General features: G+C 40.1%; 1 protein-coding gene across 1 annotated transcript in view; it reads right to left on the minus strand.

Moving 5' to 3' along the window:
- The window catches only part of FIP1L1 (factor interacting with PAPOLA and CPSF1), a 44,291-nt gene that overhangs the window by 18,390 nt on the left and 7,001 nt on the right, over window positions 1–18,900 (minus strand). The window contains exons 5-12 of the mRNA XM_015414721.1: window positions 18,018–18,079; window positions 17,232–17,339; window positions 16,112–16,242; window positions 15,766–15,834; window positions 13,000–13,109; window positions 11,117–11,224; window positions 4,732–4,825; window positions 2,690–2,846 (exon numbers count right to left, since the gene is read on the minus strand). Of these exons, the coding sequence (XP_015270207.1) occupies window positions 2,690–2,846; window positions 4,732–4,825; window positions 11,117–11,224; window positions 13,000–13,109; window positions 15,766–15,834; window positions 16,112–16,242; window positions 17,232–17,339; window positions 18,018–18,079 (839 nt within the window). The remainder of the gene's footprint in view (window positions 1–2,689; window positions 2,847–4,731; window positions 4,826–11,116; window positions 11,225–12,999; window positions 13,110–15,765; window positions 15,835–16,111; window positions 16,243–17,231; window positions 17,340–18,017; window positions 18,080–18,900) is intronic.

Consider the following 18,900-nt stretch of genomic DNA (forward strand, 5'->3'; position numbering starts at 1 on the left):
TGCCTAGGATCCTAGTTATGACAATGGGGATGGTGTCATAAGGTCATATTCACCATCACAGCCAAAAGATTTTTCATAAGAAGGCATATGTATCAGAACACGTGCATTTTGTAACCTGGGAATGGCCACACCAGTGGCTTTAGCTGGCTTCCTGTGACAATACAGGAAAGCAAACACAGCCAGAAAAAAAGTTTTTAATAAATAATTCCTGGAAAGGTTAGTTCAGTGTCTTTTTTAAAAAAGTCAGTTACAGTAACTTCTTCTGTAGCATTTATGCAGCTTTCTAGGTTTATATTTCCAAACAATAATACTTCTTTTTGTCTCAAAAGGCATTTGTATTCCAAGTGCCTAAGTGAATGCAGTACAAGAGGCTAGAACTTCAAAGCAAGATCCCTTTTCAAAGGATCTTCTGCAGGATGTTTTATATTTGAATACTTAAAAACTTTCTGGCCAGTAGTCCATTTAGTATTAGGTAACAAGAAACCTTCTCTCCTTTAAACGAAGGAGGAACGGGCAGATTCTATTTTGGTCAGAGAGCTTTGAAGATTAAAAAGCTGGCAGTAGCACAATTAAAACAAGCCTGAAGGAGCCAAACCCGTTGCTCTTAATGATTATTTTCAAATGCACTGAAAAGAGATAGCAATGGTAACCTTCTGAACAAGCACATGTAATAAATCTTTGCAAATGTTACCAATCCTCTCCTGCAGTCAAGCACATCAGTGAAAGCAAGACAAACATATGCAGATATTTAGATTTGAATGTCAACAGATGAATGCTGCCATGAAAATGTTCCTTTATGCCTTTGAGGAGCTGGTGATCCAGAACTGGATTCTCCATCTCTTCAAAGCTATTCCATACAGGGGAGGGGAAGGGAAGGGGGAGGCATCGGATCGGCACTGCAGTGTTTAATGGGGAGGGGCTACCCGCTCCTCCCACCACCACTTTGCCAATGTAAATTGTTTCCCTGTAGTACTACTTCCCAAATAAAGAAAAATACAGTGTTATTTTTTTATATACACACAGGGGTCATTTTGTAGAAAAAGAGCTAGGGGGACTCATTAGCATAACTCATTAGCATATGCCACACCCCCTGACATCACCGGAAGTGTGTCCTCCCCACAGCCGGCGGCGACCTCCAGCGGGCACCAGCAGGGAGCTCCAGGCTCCGCCCTCCCGCACCTCACCCGGGGGGATGGCGTCCCCCCGCGTCCCCCCCCAAATGACCCCTTTATACACATAAAAATGACAAATGGTTCTATACAGCCAAGAAACCTCTGATAAACAAAATCTAGCTTTTTTTGACATATCTACCAGATGGAGGCTGTTTTGTTTCTCTTTTATAAGTCAGTTTAGTTAATACAGCCAACCATCCATATTTGTTCGCAATAATCCATTGTTAAAGCCAGTTTATTCATGCTTTTGCTATACAAGCCTAGGGTTCCACTGAAATCATTGAGCTGTGCCTATGTTGTTTTGGAAATCGGGTTCCGTTTAACCAGCTGCTGTTGAAGAGGACTGAAGCATCTTGTTTTATACCTGGGAGAGACATAGGGCTGTTTATTCTTTCCACGGAGGGCGTCCTCTGCTGCAATCAGTTTCTGTTTGGAGGTCTATGGACGCTATTTATACAAGGACTACAGAGGAGCCTACTGTTGGATTTGGACACGTTCTTTTTTGCCAGTAATGTATAATGGATATGAGCAGTCTGTTGGGTATATGTTTATACATTTCATTGGGTTATGACCACTAACCCATCTTTGTATCTTAATAATTGTAATATACGGTTTTGGTCACTTATAGTTATGAATTGTTGATGGTCTTCCCTTGGTGGGTGTAATTTGTGGCTATACACCCCTAGCAGCAGTTATTAAAGCAGGAACAAATGTTATATTGTCAGCTCCCGTTTAATCTTTGAGAAATCCAAAGCAATAGAATTCTAGGGACCATAGGAAAACAACATCCTGTGGTAGATTTTTGATCTTTGTTGTTCATGCTTGTTATCAAAAAGGAATAATTAATGGACCTTTGCAAGACTTATGGCTAGCATCTGCATTCTAAAACATTTCATTCTGACACTACCATTTTCTAGCCAATAAAAAGTTACGATCCAGTACCTTAAACTATACTATATTCATAACTGTGACCTACTGGTAACTATGATAAAAAATAGTGTATACTAGATAATGATACTTCTTAAAAACAAATATACAGTTTTAAGCTTATAGGCAGTTAGTATATATTGCATATATTCCAATTTCTTCCCAAACTTTCTCTTTTGCTGCAGAAAAAGTTGAGGGGGAAAATGCCCCCCCCCCCAATGGCTTCAACTCCTGTGGAAGTTCACCTCTTTACAGTTGTGCCTTAGCTTAAAACAGTGATGGGAGGAAAATCAGCATCTCAGCATACCAAAGAGAATGGGGCCATGCAAATTAGTGAAGGCAGCTGACAAGAAAAGATGTAAAATAAAAGCACCCAAAAAGGCCTTGCCAAAAGAGGAGTCCCTTTTTTATAAGAAGCGGACATAATTAGAATATTCTAAGACAAATGGGAAAATCTGTGCCAACTAGGCTACTAACCTTGCCTGTAATCGTTATTTATAACAAATTAAAAAGTAACAGTCACACCACAATCTCAATCACAAAGAAAAACCAGTGAAATATGAACACTGCAAGTTTTCTTCCTTTTTTACCTGGTGGGGGAATCAAAGGGGGAGCAGTACTGACAGATGGAGGTGGTGGAAGGAAAGGAGGTGGTGGAAGATGGGTGGGAGGAGCTCCTGGAGGAAAAAATGGAGGGGGCTTGGTAAAATTGTTATCCACATCAGCACTGGGGCGTTCAGAAAGAACCTAAAAAGTAAAAACCAAATGTTATAGGTGCCCTTTGAAGAAGGTGGAAAGAAAATACAAATACTACCCCTCATTGCTTATTCTTGAAGAGACTTTTTGAAATCCAGAAGCATGCATAATTCTTTCTTATAGAAATAGGAAAAACAAGTTTCTCCATGGAAAATACAAACAATAAATAGATAAGTATACAAGATTCTTCGAATAATTTAAGCAAAGGCAATGCATGCATACCGGTGTATAAAAGTATCACTAGTTACAGCTTCTTTTTCTTTCAGGAACATTGTGCACAAGTGAATCAAGCAAAACCACAATACTGCAATGGCACTAACAGATTAGGCTGGAAATAAGCCCTGACATACAAGCTGCAGCCTTTCCTGGAGAAAGCCGAACTGGTCACAATTTCACGTGTTGGTGACTTCCAGAACATAGTATTGCAACCTCTATATGGGAGCTGCCTTTCAAAATTAAGTGGCTCAAAATGTAGCTGCTTGTTAACTGAAAGAAATCAGTTTGATCATATTACACTTACTGGCTTCCTGTTAATCTCTAGACCCAACCTAATGTGCTGTATTTGAACTTTAATGCCCTTGAATTGTTTGGGAGCAGTTTACCTTATGGGCCATCTCCTCTCACTTGAAGATATGCACACATTGTGATCATCTGGAAAGGCTCTATGCTCTCTCACCTTCAAAAATCTGGTAGGTGGCTGTTTGGGACACAGGCCTGTTTGGTAGGAGCACCAAGGCTTTTGAATGTCTTTCCTTGAAAATTTATCTGGTTCCACTCCCTTTGAGGGATGGGCATGAACTGAACCCTGAAGCAAAATATGTCATAAATTTTGCCCTATTCAAGGTTCGTGAACCAAAATTTTAAAGCAGTTTATAGAGAAGAAAGCAGGGGTTTAAAGGGACTACGAGTCGCTTTAAACCCTTGCTTTCTGTTCCCAGAAAAAGCTGCAAAACAACTGAATGGTGGGGAGTGCCTCCCTGCTGCTTTTTGGGATTTCTTGTGCAAGGGAAAAGGCTGAGTGGCAGGGAGCACCTCCCACTGCTCAGCTGTTTTTGGGCTTTTTGTAAACCCCGTTTAAAGGGACTGCAGTCCACTTCAACGGGGTTTGTGGGGCCATAGACCATGGAGTCATGCACTATCCTTACCACTGACTTTCTGTAAACTAGTAAGGAATACCTTTATTGAAACAAGGTTATGGTTTATCTTCAGTGAAAAGCAAGAGGTCAAAAGAGTTATTGGGCTATTAATTTGATTTTTATATATTTCTGGGTATTTTTTGTTGTTGTCAGAGTTGCAGTCAGCTTTTCTGCCTGTATGTTAATAGATGGTGCTTTTATTGGACTTACTGTGGAAAGTTTGGAGCTAAAAGAACATCCTCTAATTCTCCACGGTACCCTCACTGGCCAGGTAAAGCTTGAAGAGCTCACAACTCTGAGGATGGTTGTCAAGGGGAGACTGCTCTATTCCTTGTCACCTATTCTTGGGGCTCTCAGTGCATTCTGTTAGAGCCCCAAGGATGCCTAGAAAAGGATGGGACCCCCCCTTTCTTTATATTGCAAGAGCATACCTGCTAGAACTGTCTGCAGCCCTTCTCTCAGAACACTGAAGAAGCCTTGAAAGATGGGGGGGGGGGAACACACTGTTTTTAGCTTGTCTGAGGACTGCTGCAAAACTAGGACGGTTCTCACCTTTTTCAGCCAATACTGGGGTAACCTAAAAACCAGGTACTGTTACAGGTACTGTGGTACTACTGATGTTGGATTTTATCTATTTGTCTTTTACAATACATTGAGAGTATTATATAGATGTTATCATTCTTTAATCTGAAGCTAAGCCCCCTTGTAGTACAAACAGGTCTAAATTGGAAACATGAGACCTGTATATTGCTGTTTTCGTTGGCACGCCTCCTTCCTTCTACTCGGCTGATAGTGATAGTCTGCCCAATCACATCTATTGCACCAGAGAGCCTTCTGAAAAAGGAAACATGGAAACAACCAACTGTTACACCGGCACTTTTACATACAAAACAGCAAAGCCCATTAAAAGAAAAAGTGAGGTAAATGCATCACAGACAATATATGTGCAACAAATACAGGTTTATAAAATATATTATTCAATGTGGATAGAATGGACAAACGTAGGGGGGTTTTGCTTCTTCACTTATAAAAGAAAATATATTATATCTATAATTATGTAATGGATGATGCAAGAGTTATTCAATGTAGATAGAATGGACAAACTTAGGGGGGGTTTTGCTTCTTCACTTATAAAAGAAAATATATTATATCTATCATTATGTAATGGATGATGCAAGAATACAAAACTCTACACTTCTCTTTTAGGCATAAAATATGAGTGTCCCAAGATGTTAGCAATACATCTAAAAAGCATTTTAAATCATCTATTCAACACTGGTGTATCCTTTTTCACTGAAAAGAAGCACACTGACATTCTAAATGCAGGCTGTAGCTGAAATTACAAGACTAAATAACCCAAAGTTAATAAGATATTGATGAAATATGGACTCAGGTCTACAATGTGTAGTGTTCATATTACAAGCACATCAGCTCTTCAGCAACAATAATAAGCAACTTGGAAGAAGATGTAACTTGGCGAAAGAAGGCCCAGACTCCTCCCCACAAAGAGGGCTGCCAAAAAGTCCTATTCCCACTGCTCCTAATGCCTCTCTTGCACCCAGGCAAACAACAAGTTTTCTTCAGAAAACCATATTCATGCTTGGTGCCACCAGTTGCCGATTCCTATTCTTACATCTAGCTGCAGCAAAGAATTGTATTTCTAACAGACAGTATTTCATAAGATGACAAGTCAAAGAGTTGGCAACATCAGTTCTTGAGCTGGGAGCTCTGCCTCAATAATAAACCCTTTGGATGCATCAACAGGAAGCTTTCCAAATCTGTTCTAACATTCACTCGGGGGAGATGTACATAAGGGAAGCAAGACCCTAACCTTCTTTGCTGGGTGACTTCTATACAAAAGATTACAGTTCACATCCCACTGAAGTAAATGGCTGAACTCCTGTGAATTTAAACAGGATTGGATAGCACCCAAAGAAGATAAGTCAAATGAAACCGAAGTATTTTCTCCAAATCTGACAAAGCCAAAATACTAGAGCTCTCTCACCAGACTTATCCTTACCTCCCAGAATTTAGATTGTCAGGGAAGTGGCCAGTGGGAAGAATGAGGTAATACATTTATTATGGTTAAGTATGTAGTAAATGATCTCACATATGACCAGCTGACACATGAGGTATTTGACAAACCACATGAAGCCCCCCCCCCCGGGAAATACTTTGGCAACAATGGTTTATAATTTTAACGTTACTAAACAAAATGAAACAAGTCATAACATGAACTACCATCTATGCGGAATACAAATAAACAAATGCCACGCTTGCTACAAAGGAGCCAAAAATCATAAACGACTGATTGAAATAAAGAACAACTTCTAACTTTTAAATAATATTTGTAAATGAAAATGTGACAGGCAAGCTAAACACATCGTACAAACCACAATCTTCAACAAAACACAAATTGCAGATGCTTTAAGAAACTAAAGGTCTTCACTGATTACTATTCTATAGACTAGCTTTGCCAAACAAATTAAAAAGATGACACTGCAATAATTCTATAAAAGCAAAAAGTATTTAGGTTGACTAGAGATCAGGAGGTCCATAAGTCTCTATTTAGAGACCAAGTGCTACTGATTTTGTACAAAGTTATTGTAATCTAATTAAAAAGTGGATCAACACTTAACAAAGAGCCAAAACTACAAAGCTTATCTGAGAATATCAAAATGCTAAATAACGTGCTAAATAAAATGCTGGATGTAATACAAGTTTAAAAGATGCAGTTACTAATAACAAGGCCTACAACACCCCAGAATAATGGTGCTGTCCATGACCTTTTACCAGTGCCCTGCTGGCCTGGATATTATTTGGGCACTGGAATTTCTTAGGCTAATTATTTCATAAGACATGGGTTTAGGTTTTATTTGCTATTGTTATTTATTGTTTTTATTGTTTGTTGGTTTTATGTTGTGAGCCTCCCGGAGTCCATTTTTGGGGTAGGGTGGGGTACAAATATAATAAATAAATAAACAGACCAAACAATTCCAAAGAACCAGCACAAGCCGTCAAAACCTGGAGACTGACAAATAATACTCTAAATATAATGAATCACAAAAGATGTACCTATCTGGAATAAAATAATCAGAGTGGGAATTGCAACCTAAGCCTTAAACCGACATATATTACTTGGACTTAAAAGAATGGAGATCAGCATCATCATTACTACACAAACAAAAGCAACTGTCTCGAGATTTGATGAAAATTAAATCTGGGAGAGAACTACAGTATATGTCAACATCCAACACAACAGTGGTGTTTTCTCCAGGTGTGAAGAGCCTGTTAGCAGCAAGAGGACTAAATCAAATTTTGAGCTGAGTGGCATTTATGTCTTTCCCCCTCAGTTCTTTCACATCATTCCCATAAGGCAGTTTAGGCTGAGGGACAGTGACTCGTACAAGATGACCCAGTAAACTTCATGGTAGAGCAGGATTTAACCTGGGTCTTCCCAGCTCACTGTGCTAACTTTAACTTGGCAGTTCAAATACAAGTGGAAACACGGAATTAAAAAAGTAACATTCAGGTATCTGTCAACATCACCTTCTTTTAGGTTTCCCACAGTGCCTTTTTTGCAAGATTGAGATAAAGGGGACCGTATCACAAACTGGAGAATTATATACAATATGCTTCAGTACAAATAAAAGCTTTACTGACTTAGCCCAGTTTTGGAACACAGAACAATACTGGACGCCCTACCAGAGGCCTATCCCAGGAGATGAAGAGGAGGAATGTAATCCTGTCGATTCTCCTGGGCCTCAAAGTAGCTTTGATGCCACAGACTGTGGTGTCCTTCTGAAGCAGCTTAAGGGGCTGAGTGATACTATATTTTGGTGCTTTGTTCTTTTCAGTCTGCTCCAGGACTTTCTAGGAGATTGGTGATCCAACCCATGGGTCGTGGAACACAGGGCGCCTCAAGGATCTCTCATCTCCTATCTTAATATGTAATTTCTGGGGAAGGGTATCTCAAGATTTGGGCAGACGTGTCATCCTTATACAGATGACACCTTTCCTCTTCCACCAAACTCTAGCAAGGCTGTGGAAGTGTGCCTTAAGACTAGTGACGGACTGGTTCGGGGTGAACAACCTCAATCTTAACTGAGTCATGATAGACCTGTTGCCAGTTAGTGATTCACTTGATCTGTAAGATTACAATCTGTTTTTAAGAACGGAGTACACAGCTTTTGAAGCCTTCACTGCATGTAGATATCCAGACCACATTGGTAAGGATGAGTATCTTATCAGTTTCAGCTGATATGCCAGCTGTGACTTCTCCTAGAAAGGTTATCCAACCACAGAAATTCATGTACTAACATCCAGATGGGATTACCTTTGAAGAGCACTTGGAAACACCAACTGATTCAAAATATGGCAGCAAAGTTATTAACTGAAGCTCAATGAATCAAGCCTGTGACCAATACAGCTTCAACTACGCTGACAGTCTCTTTGTTTCTATGCCAAATTTAACATACTGGGTTTGACCATCAAAGCTTTCAACAATTTGTGACCAGTCTGCATGAAGGAATGCCTCCTGCCATTCATACCTTCACTATTCAAGATGCAGAAAATTGGCATTCTCGGTTGTGGCACAATGAAGCTGATATTCCCCTCCCAGGGGAAATCTGCCTATTTTCATCACTGCTCACTGTTTCCTGTCACAACGGATCTAGTTTTTAGTTCTCCACTGGGATCCAATATTTGGTGACTGGATGATGACTTTGCCACTGCTGTTTCTTAATTAGTATTTTATTTTTTGTGTTTTAAAATTTGTTAGCTGTTTTGAAAACTTGTTGAAAAACACTATACAAATAATTTAGTAAATAACACTGCATTTCTTCCATTGTCTAAAATTTGGCTGAAAGAAAAAGAAGTATTTTCTTCCGGAAAATCCAGCTCTGCCAGAGGTGTGATGCCTGCTTATAATCTTCTCCAAACACTTTCTGTTGTGACTAGATATATGATGTGAACTATTCTGGAAAAAATGGGCTGTTGGATACAAGCTACTGGCGAGGATTTTTTTAAAACAATTTTTATCGGGCTACAAAAGGTACAAGTAAATTTATCCAGTTTCTTTACCGCTTGTCATTCTAAAATCTGCGCCCTGCACTGTGTTGCTATTTATATACTTCATTAATAACCTGCCTTTCTCCCCAAGGGGGACCCAAAGCAGCTTACACTGTTCTCCTCTCCTCCGTTTTATTGTTACAACAGTCCTGTGAGGTAAGTAAGACTGAAAGGGCATGACTGGCCCAAGGTCACGCAGCAAGCTTCCATGGCGGGCCGGGGGGGGGGGGTTTGCTGACATTCCAACCACTACACCACACTGGCTGTCTTTGCAAAATGTGCTGTTCTATAGTTCCATGATTGAAAAACTATGGGGGAGGTTGGGCTACAAACCCAGATAATAGATACGCACAGGGCTCTTTTTGTAGAAAAAGCCCAGCAGGAACTCATTAGCATAATAGGCCACACCCCGACAATAGAAACTCATTAGCACATTAGGCCGCACCCCCATGTTACCAGAAGTGTGGTCATCCAGCCACACCCACCTTTTGCTTCTTATTCTGTTTACCTTGTTTGTTGTCAAAACTCAGGGCTTTTTTTGTAGCAGGAACTCCTTTGCATGTTAGGCCACACACCCCTAATGTAGCCAATCCTAATGAGTTTCTGATGTAGGGTGTGGCCTATTATGCTAATGAGTTCCTGCTGGGTGTGGCCAACTTGGGAGCCAGCCAGAACTCCGTTCCTGTGCGTTCCTGCCCAAAAATAGCTCTGGATACGCATAATCTCTTTTCCCAGGTTCAACTTTGTTCTACTATCTGAATCTTCATTCAATTAAATTTTAAAATAACCTAAGAATCCACACTTAAGTATACCACATGACCGTATTACAATATAAAACTTTATTTCAAAAAGCGTCCAAGTAACTGTCGTTCCCACTGGCAGGACAGGGGGAAAGCAGTCACCCGCACTCTTGAACTGCACTTCTACCCCCACCGGATGCAGCTAAGCCTAGTCTAGGCCTGCCTAGTCAACAACTGGTTTAAGAGGAATAGCTAAATGTCAACCATCTGTATCTAAAAATTGCTGGAAGTGTAAAAGAAACGTGGGGACTTTCTTTCATATGTGGTGGCGTTGTGGGAAATTTGTACTTATTGGAAGATGATACAAAAAATAATATTAGATATTATGAATTTAAATGTGGTCCTAACTCCTGAAATAGCTTTATTAAATATGATTCCGGAGGGTTATAAACAAAATGATAAATATTTGTTGATATATATATTAACAACTGCCAGGATATTGCTAGCCAGATATTGGAAACAAGAAAAACTCCCCGTAAGAGAGGAAATAGAATGTAAATTACTAGAAATAGCAGAAATGGACAAATTAAGCTTAATTCTGCAAGGGAAAGATGAAAATGTATTTTTTGAAAGATGGAAAAGTAACAAAGTATGGAAATTATAGACTCAAATGTATATAAAGATAAACATATGTAAGTGATAACTAAATGGAAAACTGATAAATAAAATATGTAAAAAATAAAAATCCACTGGTTTAAGAGGGAGAGGGGTTGCATGCCTAACAGTGTTAATAAGGCTAGAAGAAGGTTGAGAGGAAGGTTCTGTCTGGAACTGATGCACTGGATTTTTGGAGTTAATGTTACAAACCATTTTATAGGTAGTGAAGTCTGCTATTAAATGTAAAACCCTGTCGTGCTTTGAATGTCCCCGTTCAAAGATTATTCCATCATAGGAGAAAGATGGATGAAAAATTACGTAGATAAGTAAGTATTGTGAATGAGGGTGAGAAACCCACCAGGCCAACCTTACCAAGCCATTTGCTGTACTCTAAATTCCAACTATGTACAAAGAGATATAGTGATACACCCCACCCGCAATTGGCGTACTTTATGTGACAGTTACATAGCCAGGATTTTGGATAGGGTGGGGTGGAAGAATGTGCTGCATTTTGGGCGGCATGTACTGAAGTTAATAATGCCATACAGCAGATTTGCCCAGGTCACATTTTCAAAAATACCTGAGGGATATTATCCTAGTGATGATAAAACTGGCATCACAATAAGAAAAGGATCACATCCCTTTAAATATTTCTTACCTTAGTTCAGGCGATTCAGCCCGCCCGTATCGTTCCTGCCACTTCCCGATGCCCGAACTGAGTTTCCTGGTAGCAGTGCTTGTCTGCGACTGAGACGAGGCGCTGTTTCTGGCAAGATAAATTTTCCAGGTCTATCTTTTCTTACGTTTCTACCTTTTCTTGTTTTCAGAGATTCTTTTCCTCCTGCACCTTTATCACCTTAGTCTTCCCCCCACCCTCTATCCATTACCCAGCACCAACTGGAAGCATGAGTTCAAATGAGAGACTACAGCTATTAATATATATAAATATGAGTGTTAGCATATACAGTCTACTTTATTGATCAAATTTAAAACAATTTTATATTTACAATCCTGTTGTATTAAATTTCTTTGATTGTATGGATGAAGAACAAGGAGCAAGTCTCTAAAGCTCTACCGAAAAAAAAAGGCATCATTCATAACATTATGACAAAGTTATCCCCCATACTCTGTAAAAGTAGCTACAACTTTTGAGTATTCATCATATACAAGGAAGGAAGCAACACAAGTGCTATAAAGCTCACACCACTACTGTACCTATTTTTTCCAGAGTTGCCAACTGGAAAGAAATTGATAACACGTGCAGAATAGTGGTCAAACATTTCTATGACAACCACAAAACATATAGAAAGCAGCCTCGCATTCAAGATTAGTAAAGCCTAGGCTGCAATCCTATGCACACTTGCAAGGGAGAACATTCCACTGAACTCAACAGACTTTATGTCTGCCTAAACAGGCAAAGGACTGGGCTCTGGGCTACCTGACAGAACACCTCATCAGTAATCCAATTACTCTCCCACATGAACAGCTGACTGATTTAAATGCCAGCAAAATCAAAAATCCCAAAACAAAACAAATGAAGCAGCTATGGAAATAGAGGAGGAAGACATAGGCATGAAGATATCTATTCCATATAAGCTAGTAATAAAATAATCTTCCTTCACCAAACATCAAGTCCAGCTGGCTGCAGATCCACATTTGCAAAAGAGCACATGCAACAGATATCTACACAACAGCAGTATTTTAATCACTATTTGGTTTATGTTGTGAGAAATTGATTGGCATGAGAGCTGGTAGGATCTTTTAAAATCTTACTTATACGGTTCTATGTCACAGGTAGTTCTAACCTATGCTTTTATATTTATGTTGATATGAAAATTTTAAAAACAAGACTTATTTCAAAGAGTTAATCTACGGAAAGTCATGCATCACTGGTATGTCCTCCTTTTAAAATCCCTGCGCCAAATCTGCAAATGGCTAATAGAAAAGGAAAAGCATTGAAAGGTTACAGTTAAGGGAAATTCTTTAAACATTCAGGGTTGTATCCATCTCACTGGATCGCAACAACCTTGTGAAGTATCACACAGTGCAAAAGTAACAGCAAATTGGTGTCTGAACTTTAAAATGAAGTAATTTTGAGTGCAAGGAGGGCCTTAGATACAAACTTAACCTGAATAAATTATTCCAATTCAGGCAAGAACCTTGTTAGCACAAAATAACAAATAGGATGAAAAGAAGAACATAATAGATCTCTTCTGCTAATCAACCCTCAGATATAAAGTTACAAAAATTTATTGACTTATTTACAAGTCAGTATACAAAACATTAAGGATCAGAAGACTCTAAATGAAGTGCAACAATCCTCAGATTTCTACATCTACTTTCATCTTATCAAGCAGAGATACATCATTTTCCCAGCACTGCTTATGCCAAAACATTCCGAGTACTGGATTTTATTATTTTATACTAACTTTGATTATTAAATTTTTTACATATAAATATGCTTTTAGAAGGGTATGATAAACATTCCTTCTCTCCAACTTAACAAAACAGCTTGAAAATAAATAAAACTGCTCAACTGACCTGCTTGAGGGGATTCCTGTTTTGAATAATGGTGGCGGAGACGTAAACTCAGCTTTGGTTGGTGGCAGAGATATTTCTTTCTCCACATTTCCAGTTCTGCCCTGCTGTACCTTCAGAACAAAAGTTTCATTAGCAGAGTCTAAATCTATTTACTTCATTTACATCCCACCCTTGTCTACAAAGAGGACTCAAAGCAGCTTACATTACTCTCCTCCATTTTATCCCCATGACAATCCAGTGAGAGAAGTTGGGCTGAGTGTATGTGACTGACCTGAAGTCACCACCAAGCTTCCGTGGCAGAGTGGGATTCACACCTGAGCCTCCCAGCTCCTAGTATGACGCTCAATCACTATACCACACTAGTTAGAACAAAATCTCTCTCTGTATGAAAATTAAAAAATATATATCCACAATGTCTAACACTTTATGGATGTTTATTCTATGAAATGTCATAGAAATATATTATGACCTGGACCCAAAGTTGCCTTCTGCAAGTGGAAACAACTTCTGTCTCACCTTGGACAAACAGAACTTAGTAATGCTATTGTGGTTGTGCTCTTTAAGATCAGGCCCTGATAGTACTGTAATGCTGTCACCCAGCACATTTAAGATCAGGATTGCTAACCTCACCATTACACACACTCCACTCTGGATCTTTAAACTACCACAATGGCATACTGATGTGGCGCTCTCCCAGAAATCTTCCGTTGTAAAGGTAACACTACACCCTAACCTTCATTGTTATAAAAGCAGAATAGAATCACAGAAAAGGCTGCAGTCTTATCACCAAATAAAGCTGATGTAAAACTCTACTAGCCACAATTTGCTGTGGCCCAATGGCAGAGCATTTGCTTTCCATACAGAAGGTCTCAGGTTCAATGCTTGGCATCTCCAGTTGAAATGACCAGGTAGTAGGTGATGTGAAAGACCTCTACTCTGGAAAACCGCTCCCAATCTGAGTAGACAATATGGACCTTGATGGACCAATGGCCTGATTCAGTATAATGCAACTTCACGAGTATGTCCAGGATGTCAACATGGAATTCTAAGAAGTTATCTATCCGAAACACTCCAGGTCTACTAAAGTGCACAGACAGCCACGATGGTGCACAGTGTTTGACCTGAATGTGAAAAACCAAGTAAAAACTCCTGTTCTATCAGTTATGAAGATCATTGGGTGGCTTATGGCAAATCAGTACCACTCAAGATTACTTTGGTATGTAAATGCTCATGTGAGTTTCTTGGAGGGAAGTTGAGACAAAAAGCTATAACAGATCAGTTTACTATTTTCAGCTTTCTTATATTTTGGAATATACGTGCAAACTTCACCTTTAATAAGTCATGGAACAGAAAGGCCACTCGATCCCATGGAGCTTTAGCTTATATTGCTCTTCAGTTCTGAACTGTAAAAGTATAAAATACTTCCCACTTACTACAAATGGGGGGGGGGGACCCAAAGTGTGTGTGGGGGAACCGGTTTGAGAACAAAACAGATTATTAAACAACTGTACAAAATATGAATTGCCAACTAGAGATCCATGGGCCAGATCCATCGTACAGCTTAATACTACTCCTGCTGGGCCTATAAAATCAAATTAAGGCATACTTATAAGAACAAGCTGTTCCAACTGCCACGACATAAGAAAGCAGCAACTATCTTCTGTGGGCATCTTATGTACTTCAGATAGTGCCATATCATGCAGGGCAAAGCACTACTGTCAACCTAGCTCTCGAGGCTTTCCCAAAGCACACTCAGTGCTTCCATATTTCACAAAGGTTTTCCTAAAGCACACCTCAGTGCTCCCATATTTTTATACCATTTGTATACCATTCAAGCACACATGCCCCCTTCATGTGAAGCCCTTAATCAGAGGTCCATAAAAGCAGCTGTCAGTGACAACCATATTTTTGATTACACTGGCCGCCTATACTTGACCCAGCGCGATGTGCAAAAAACCCCTTTCCGCAATTTTTCCACCCAAGGCACAGAATTCAGGGAATGACAGTGTCTTCTCACTTGGTGCTGGCTTGGAGGGACAAACTTCCCTTCCCTGAACCTTCCGGCACGCACAGAGAAGAGGCAGGATCTTGTTTATGACTTTGAACTGGGCTTTGAAAGCACTTGGAAGCAGAGAAATTTCTTGCTGATTCCCAATACCACCAAATTTCAGTGCAAAGTTAGTAGTCTGAGACTCTTTCTCAAATTCTCCATGCATTCCAGAAAGGGTGAGATGTGAATAGTAACCACAGATATGGACTGCAGACCCCCTACCTTTACTGCTAGGTGATGCCGAACTTATTATTTTTCTGGCCCCTGAAACAGTGTCTGAAGAAGAGAATGTTCCCCCCGCCCCCAACACAGACCCCTGAATACAGAAACAGATCATTCCTGATTTAGACAAAAACAAATGTTAATACGACTGCTTGACCACTCAGACCATGCTCAGAACAATACTGGACAGAAAAAAGATACATCTGAACTCACATTAAACAACACTCCCTTAAAATAACAGTTTATCTTACTGAAAGAATGCAGCATATGAAGAATTATATAGCTGCAACAGCAATAATTAGTAAATTAGGCTGTAGAATCACAGGCTTGCAACAGCAGATAAATTACAGAATTTTACATGCAACAAATTGGGACGATATATCAAAAAACTTGCAAAAAAAAAAAGCAATGTCCACTTCTGCTTGGACTCAGCTCTTGGAAGTGAAATGGCAAACAGTAATTAGAGTGACTAAGGAAAGTTTACCAACATTCACCTTCAAAAGATTGTATCTGCCATCTGGAATCTCTGCCCCTGGTGTTACTTCCATAGCAATGTCTTCGGCCTAAGTTAAATAACACATTGCCCATTAAAATACTACATTATGGACTGATGGGCTACATTACAACTAACAACAGGTTACAAGCTAGTTGCAGCTTGGTGGTTCCACACTATAAACACAAAGTCAACAAAGAAATGGAGCAAAGGTTCTGAATGATGGGGATAGGAAAGAGAGGTATGAGCTTTGAACCACACAAGGACTTCTAACACTCACTGCGGACATGGTACTATGCCGACTTCAAGAAGAAAAAGTATGGTACACCAGAGATTCTATTTATTACCGTAATTTTATTTGTAGTTGAGGTAACGGGTAAAATTTCGAGTCCCATGCGTATTCTCTTTTGTTTCTCACAGTATGCTTTCCAGGTGTCTTCATTAAACCCATAATTGAAGTAATCTGAAAGATCAGCACCTGAAAGGAGGAGGGGGGGGAACAAACACTCTAGAAATTAAATACCACCAGCACAGAAAAGGGGAAGAATCCAGCCCTCTTGCTCCCAAGCTCTCTAGATACTGATTCTAAGTAAAACATAGCTGAAGAACGATTCTGAAAAGTCATCTGTCCGGACTGGACATACCTGCAGCTTCCAGTAGCAAGTGCCTATATTTCAAAAGGAGAGGGCAATTCACAAAGTAGAGTCAGCTAATTATTTCTTTTACTAATTTTAGCATGCTCCACCCCACCCCCAAACCACAACTCACTAACAGAAAGTCAAAAGTCACCCATATTGTAACAAGGCCATGTTTTCATATTGTTTGTTTTCATATTGAATGTTTGCTCTCAGATCGAAATTCAACTGTTTACAAGAATTAATGATTCACAGCTCATCCTAAGCAGAGTTACACCTCCCCAAATCCACCAAAGTTAATGGGCATAGATGGACTTAACTCTGCTTAAGATGGCACTCTCTTGGCTTCTTAATCATATGGTTAAGTATTTCCATGGTTCCCAGTGTTTGTGACCACTTTATTTCTGTTCACCAAAATAATTTCACTAGCAAGATTAGCAGGCAACTAATAGCAGGGATAGGCAACCCTTATTGGCCCACGTATGGAGAAAAATGCAACATCTACCTGTGAAGATGCTGGCAAGGGGGGTGTACTTGTCCAGACATGCTTGCACCATGACAAGCCCCAGTGAAGCTGTCAACATTTCAAGGATTCGCTTCAGGCTTTGCTGGTAGCTGTACAGGTCTTGGAGATAATGATGGGCACAAGTCGTGCCTGTTGCATCCTCCTGTGCTGCTGATCTCAGCAGCAGTGCCAATTCCTCGACTGCTTGGACAAATCTGGCGATAGGTGCCAATCAAAATGCCCTGGTATGTCCCTATTGGTACACATGCCAGGGGTTGCCTACACCTATTCTATAGTAATAAAAGTTTCAACCCAAGGATTTCTTACCTGGTTTTCTCCAAGGTTTATCTTCAAAGGAATCTAAGTCAACTTCTAATAGTGGGACACCATTAATGCTTCCTGGTGCATCAAGGTCAACCCCTTTCACTTTTGCACCTATCAAGAAACATTAACAAAATGATTTTACTTAATATAAAGAAGAAAAAACAACACTTCTAACGTCAGAATTTTAAACTATCTGCTACTAGTAGTACACTGCCATTTACAAGACTTGCCATATCAATGGAAACAGTCAATTAATTACAGAGTCTCAGGAAAGAACAAAAAGAAGCATAATTGTAACTGACAGCTTAATGTTCAAAACATAGAACCAATGTACAGTTTCGACAGGGGAGACCTCAGACATAACTTTCAGTGGGTGTCCTGGCAAAACAATCTTAGCATAAACTACTTCATATGAAACATGAGACTAAAAGGAGGCTGAAACTACAACCCCCCCCACACACACCTTTTTGTGAAAAGACTAAAATGAACGTATTTACATTTCTGTATACATGCTTCCCTATGTAGCACACACCAAATCAGACCACTGGTCTATCAAGGGCAGTAGTACCGACTCTGGCAGTGGCTCTTTATGGTCTCAAGCAGAAGTCTTTCACATCACTTATTATCCCAAGTCTTTCAAACTGGAGGTACTAGGGCCCCCTGTAAAGCAGATGCTCGAACACTGAACTACAGTGCTTCACCTAACTAGTATTAGTTTCATTGTAACGAATAGGACAGTGCATCTTTTGCCCCATTTTCTATAAAAATGACCACACAGAAGTTGCTTACCAGAGGATCCATATGCACGTCCTCCAGTTTTGATGTTGAGATTCACAGGTGCTGCACCATACCTAAAACACAGATACAGAAAATAGAGATCAGAGGAAGTCAACCCTGGCATTCATTATGTACCTAGGAAATCAAGTCTAACATTTTGTAGGTAATTACTCGCTTGCATTTGCAGTACAAACACTAATTACCAAAATTAAAACATGACAGAAAATTAAAATTTCATTTTAAAGCTCTGTAAAGTCAGCTCAGTCATATGAATTATTTAAAAGATTGTTAGACAAAGAAAAAAGTAAACTTAGGTCCTGGTCACACGGGCCGGAAAATGTGTGTGTGGGGGGGAGGCGTGGCTGTTTGCCCCGGAGCAAAATAATGCGCGGCCGCCCGATCACACGTCCCGTCGAGGTCCCGTGGTTAGGGGGTGAGGTGCCGATCACACAGCTATCCTGCAGTGCGGCAAAGAAGCGGCGCGATCACACCAGCAATTGCTAGGCGCCACTTCCATGGCAAACGGGTGTTTTAACCGAAGTTTGTGCGCATGCGCCGTTGGGCACTTTTGCACATCCTGCGGAGACTTAGGGGGAAAAAACACCCTTGTTTGTGAGGGAACATCGGCGGGCGCCGGATGCCACAAGATTTCATCGGAAACACGATCAGACGCCCGCCCTTGCCCCGCGGTGTCCGGAAACCAGTACCTCCTAAGTACTAGTTTTTTACTTCGCGTCTTCGGCGGGAAGCCACGGGAGCAGTACACTTCCCAGATGTTGCGGTGTGATCGTGCATGGAAAATCCGCCTATCATCCGTATCTTTAGCGCCGCAAATGCTCCGTGTGACCGGGGCCTTATTTAGAACTTATACATTTCCGCTTGGGTCATTGTCTCT

This window comes from Gekko japonicus, unplaced genomic scaffold (assembly GCF_001447785.1).
Source record: "Gekko japonicus isolate JY-2015 unplaced genomic scaffold, Gekko_japonicus_V1.1 scaffold1375, whole genome shotgun sequence".
NCBI classification, from domain to species: domain Eukaryota; kingdom Metazoa; phylum Chordata; class Lepidosauria; order Squamata; family Gekkonidae; genus Gekko; species Gekko japonicus.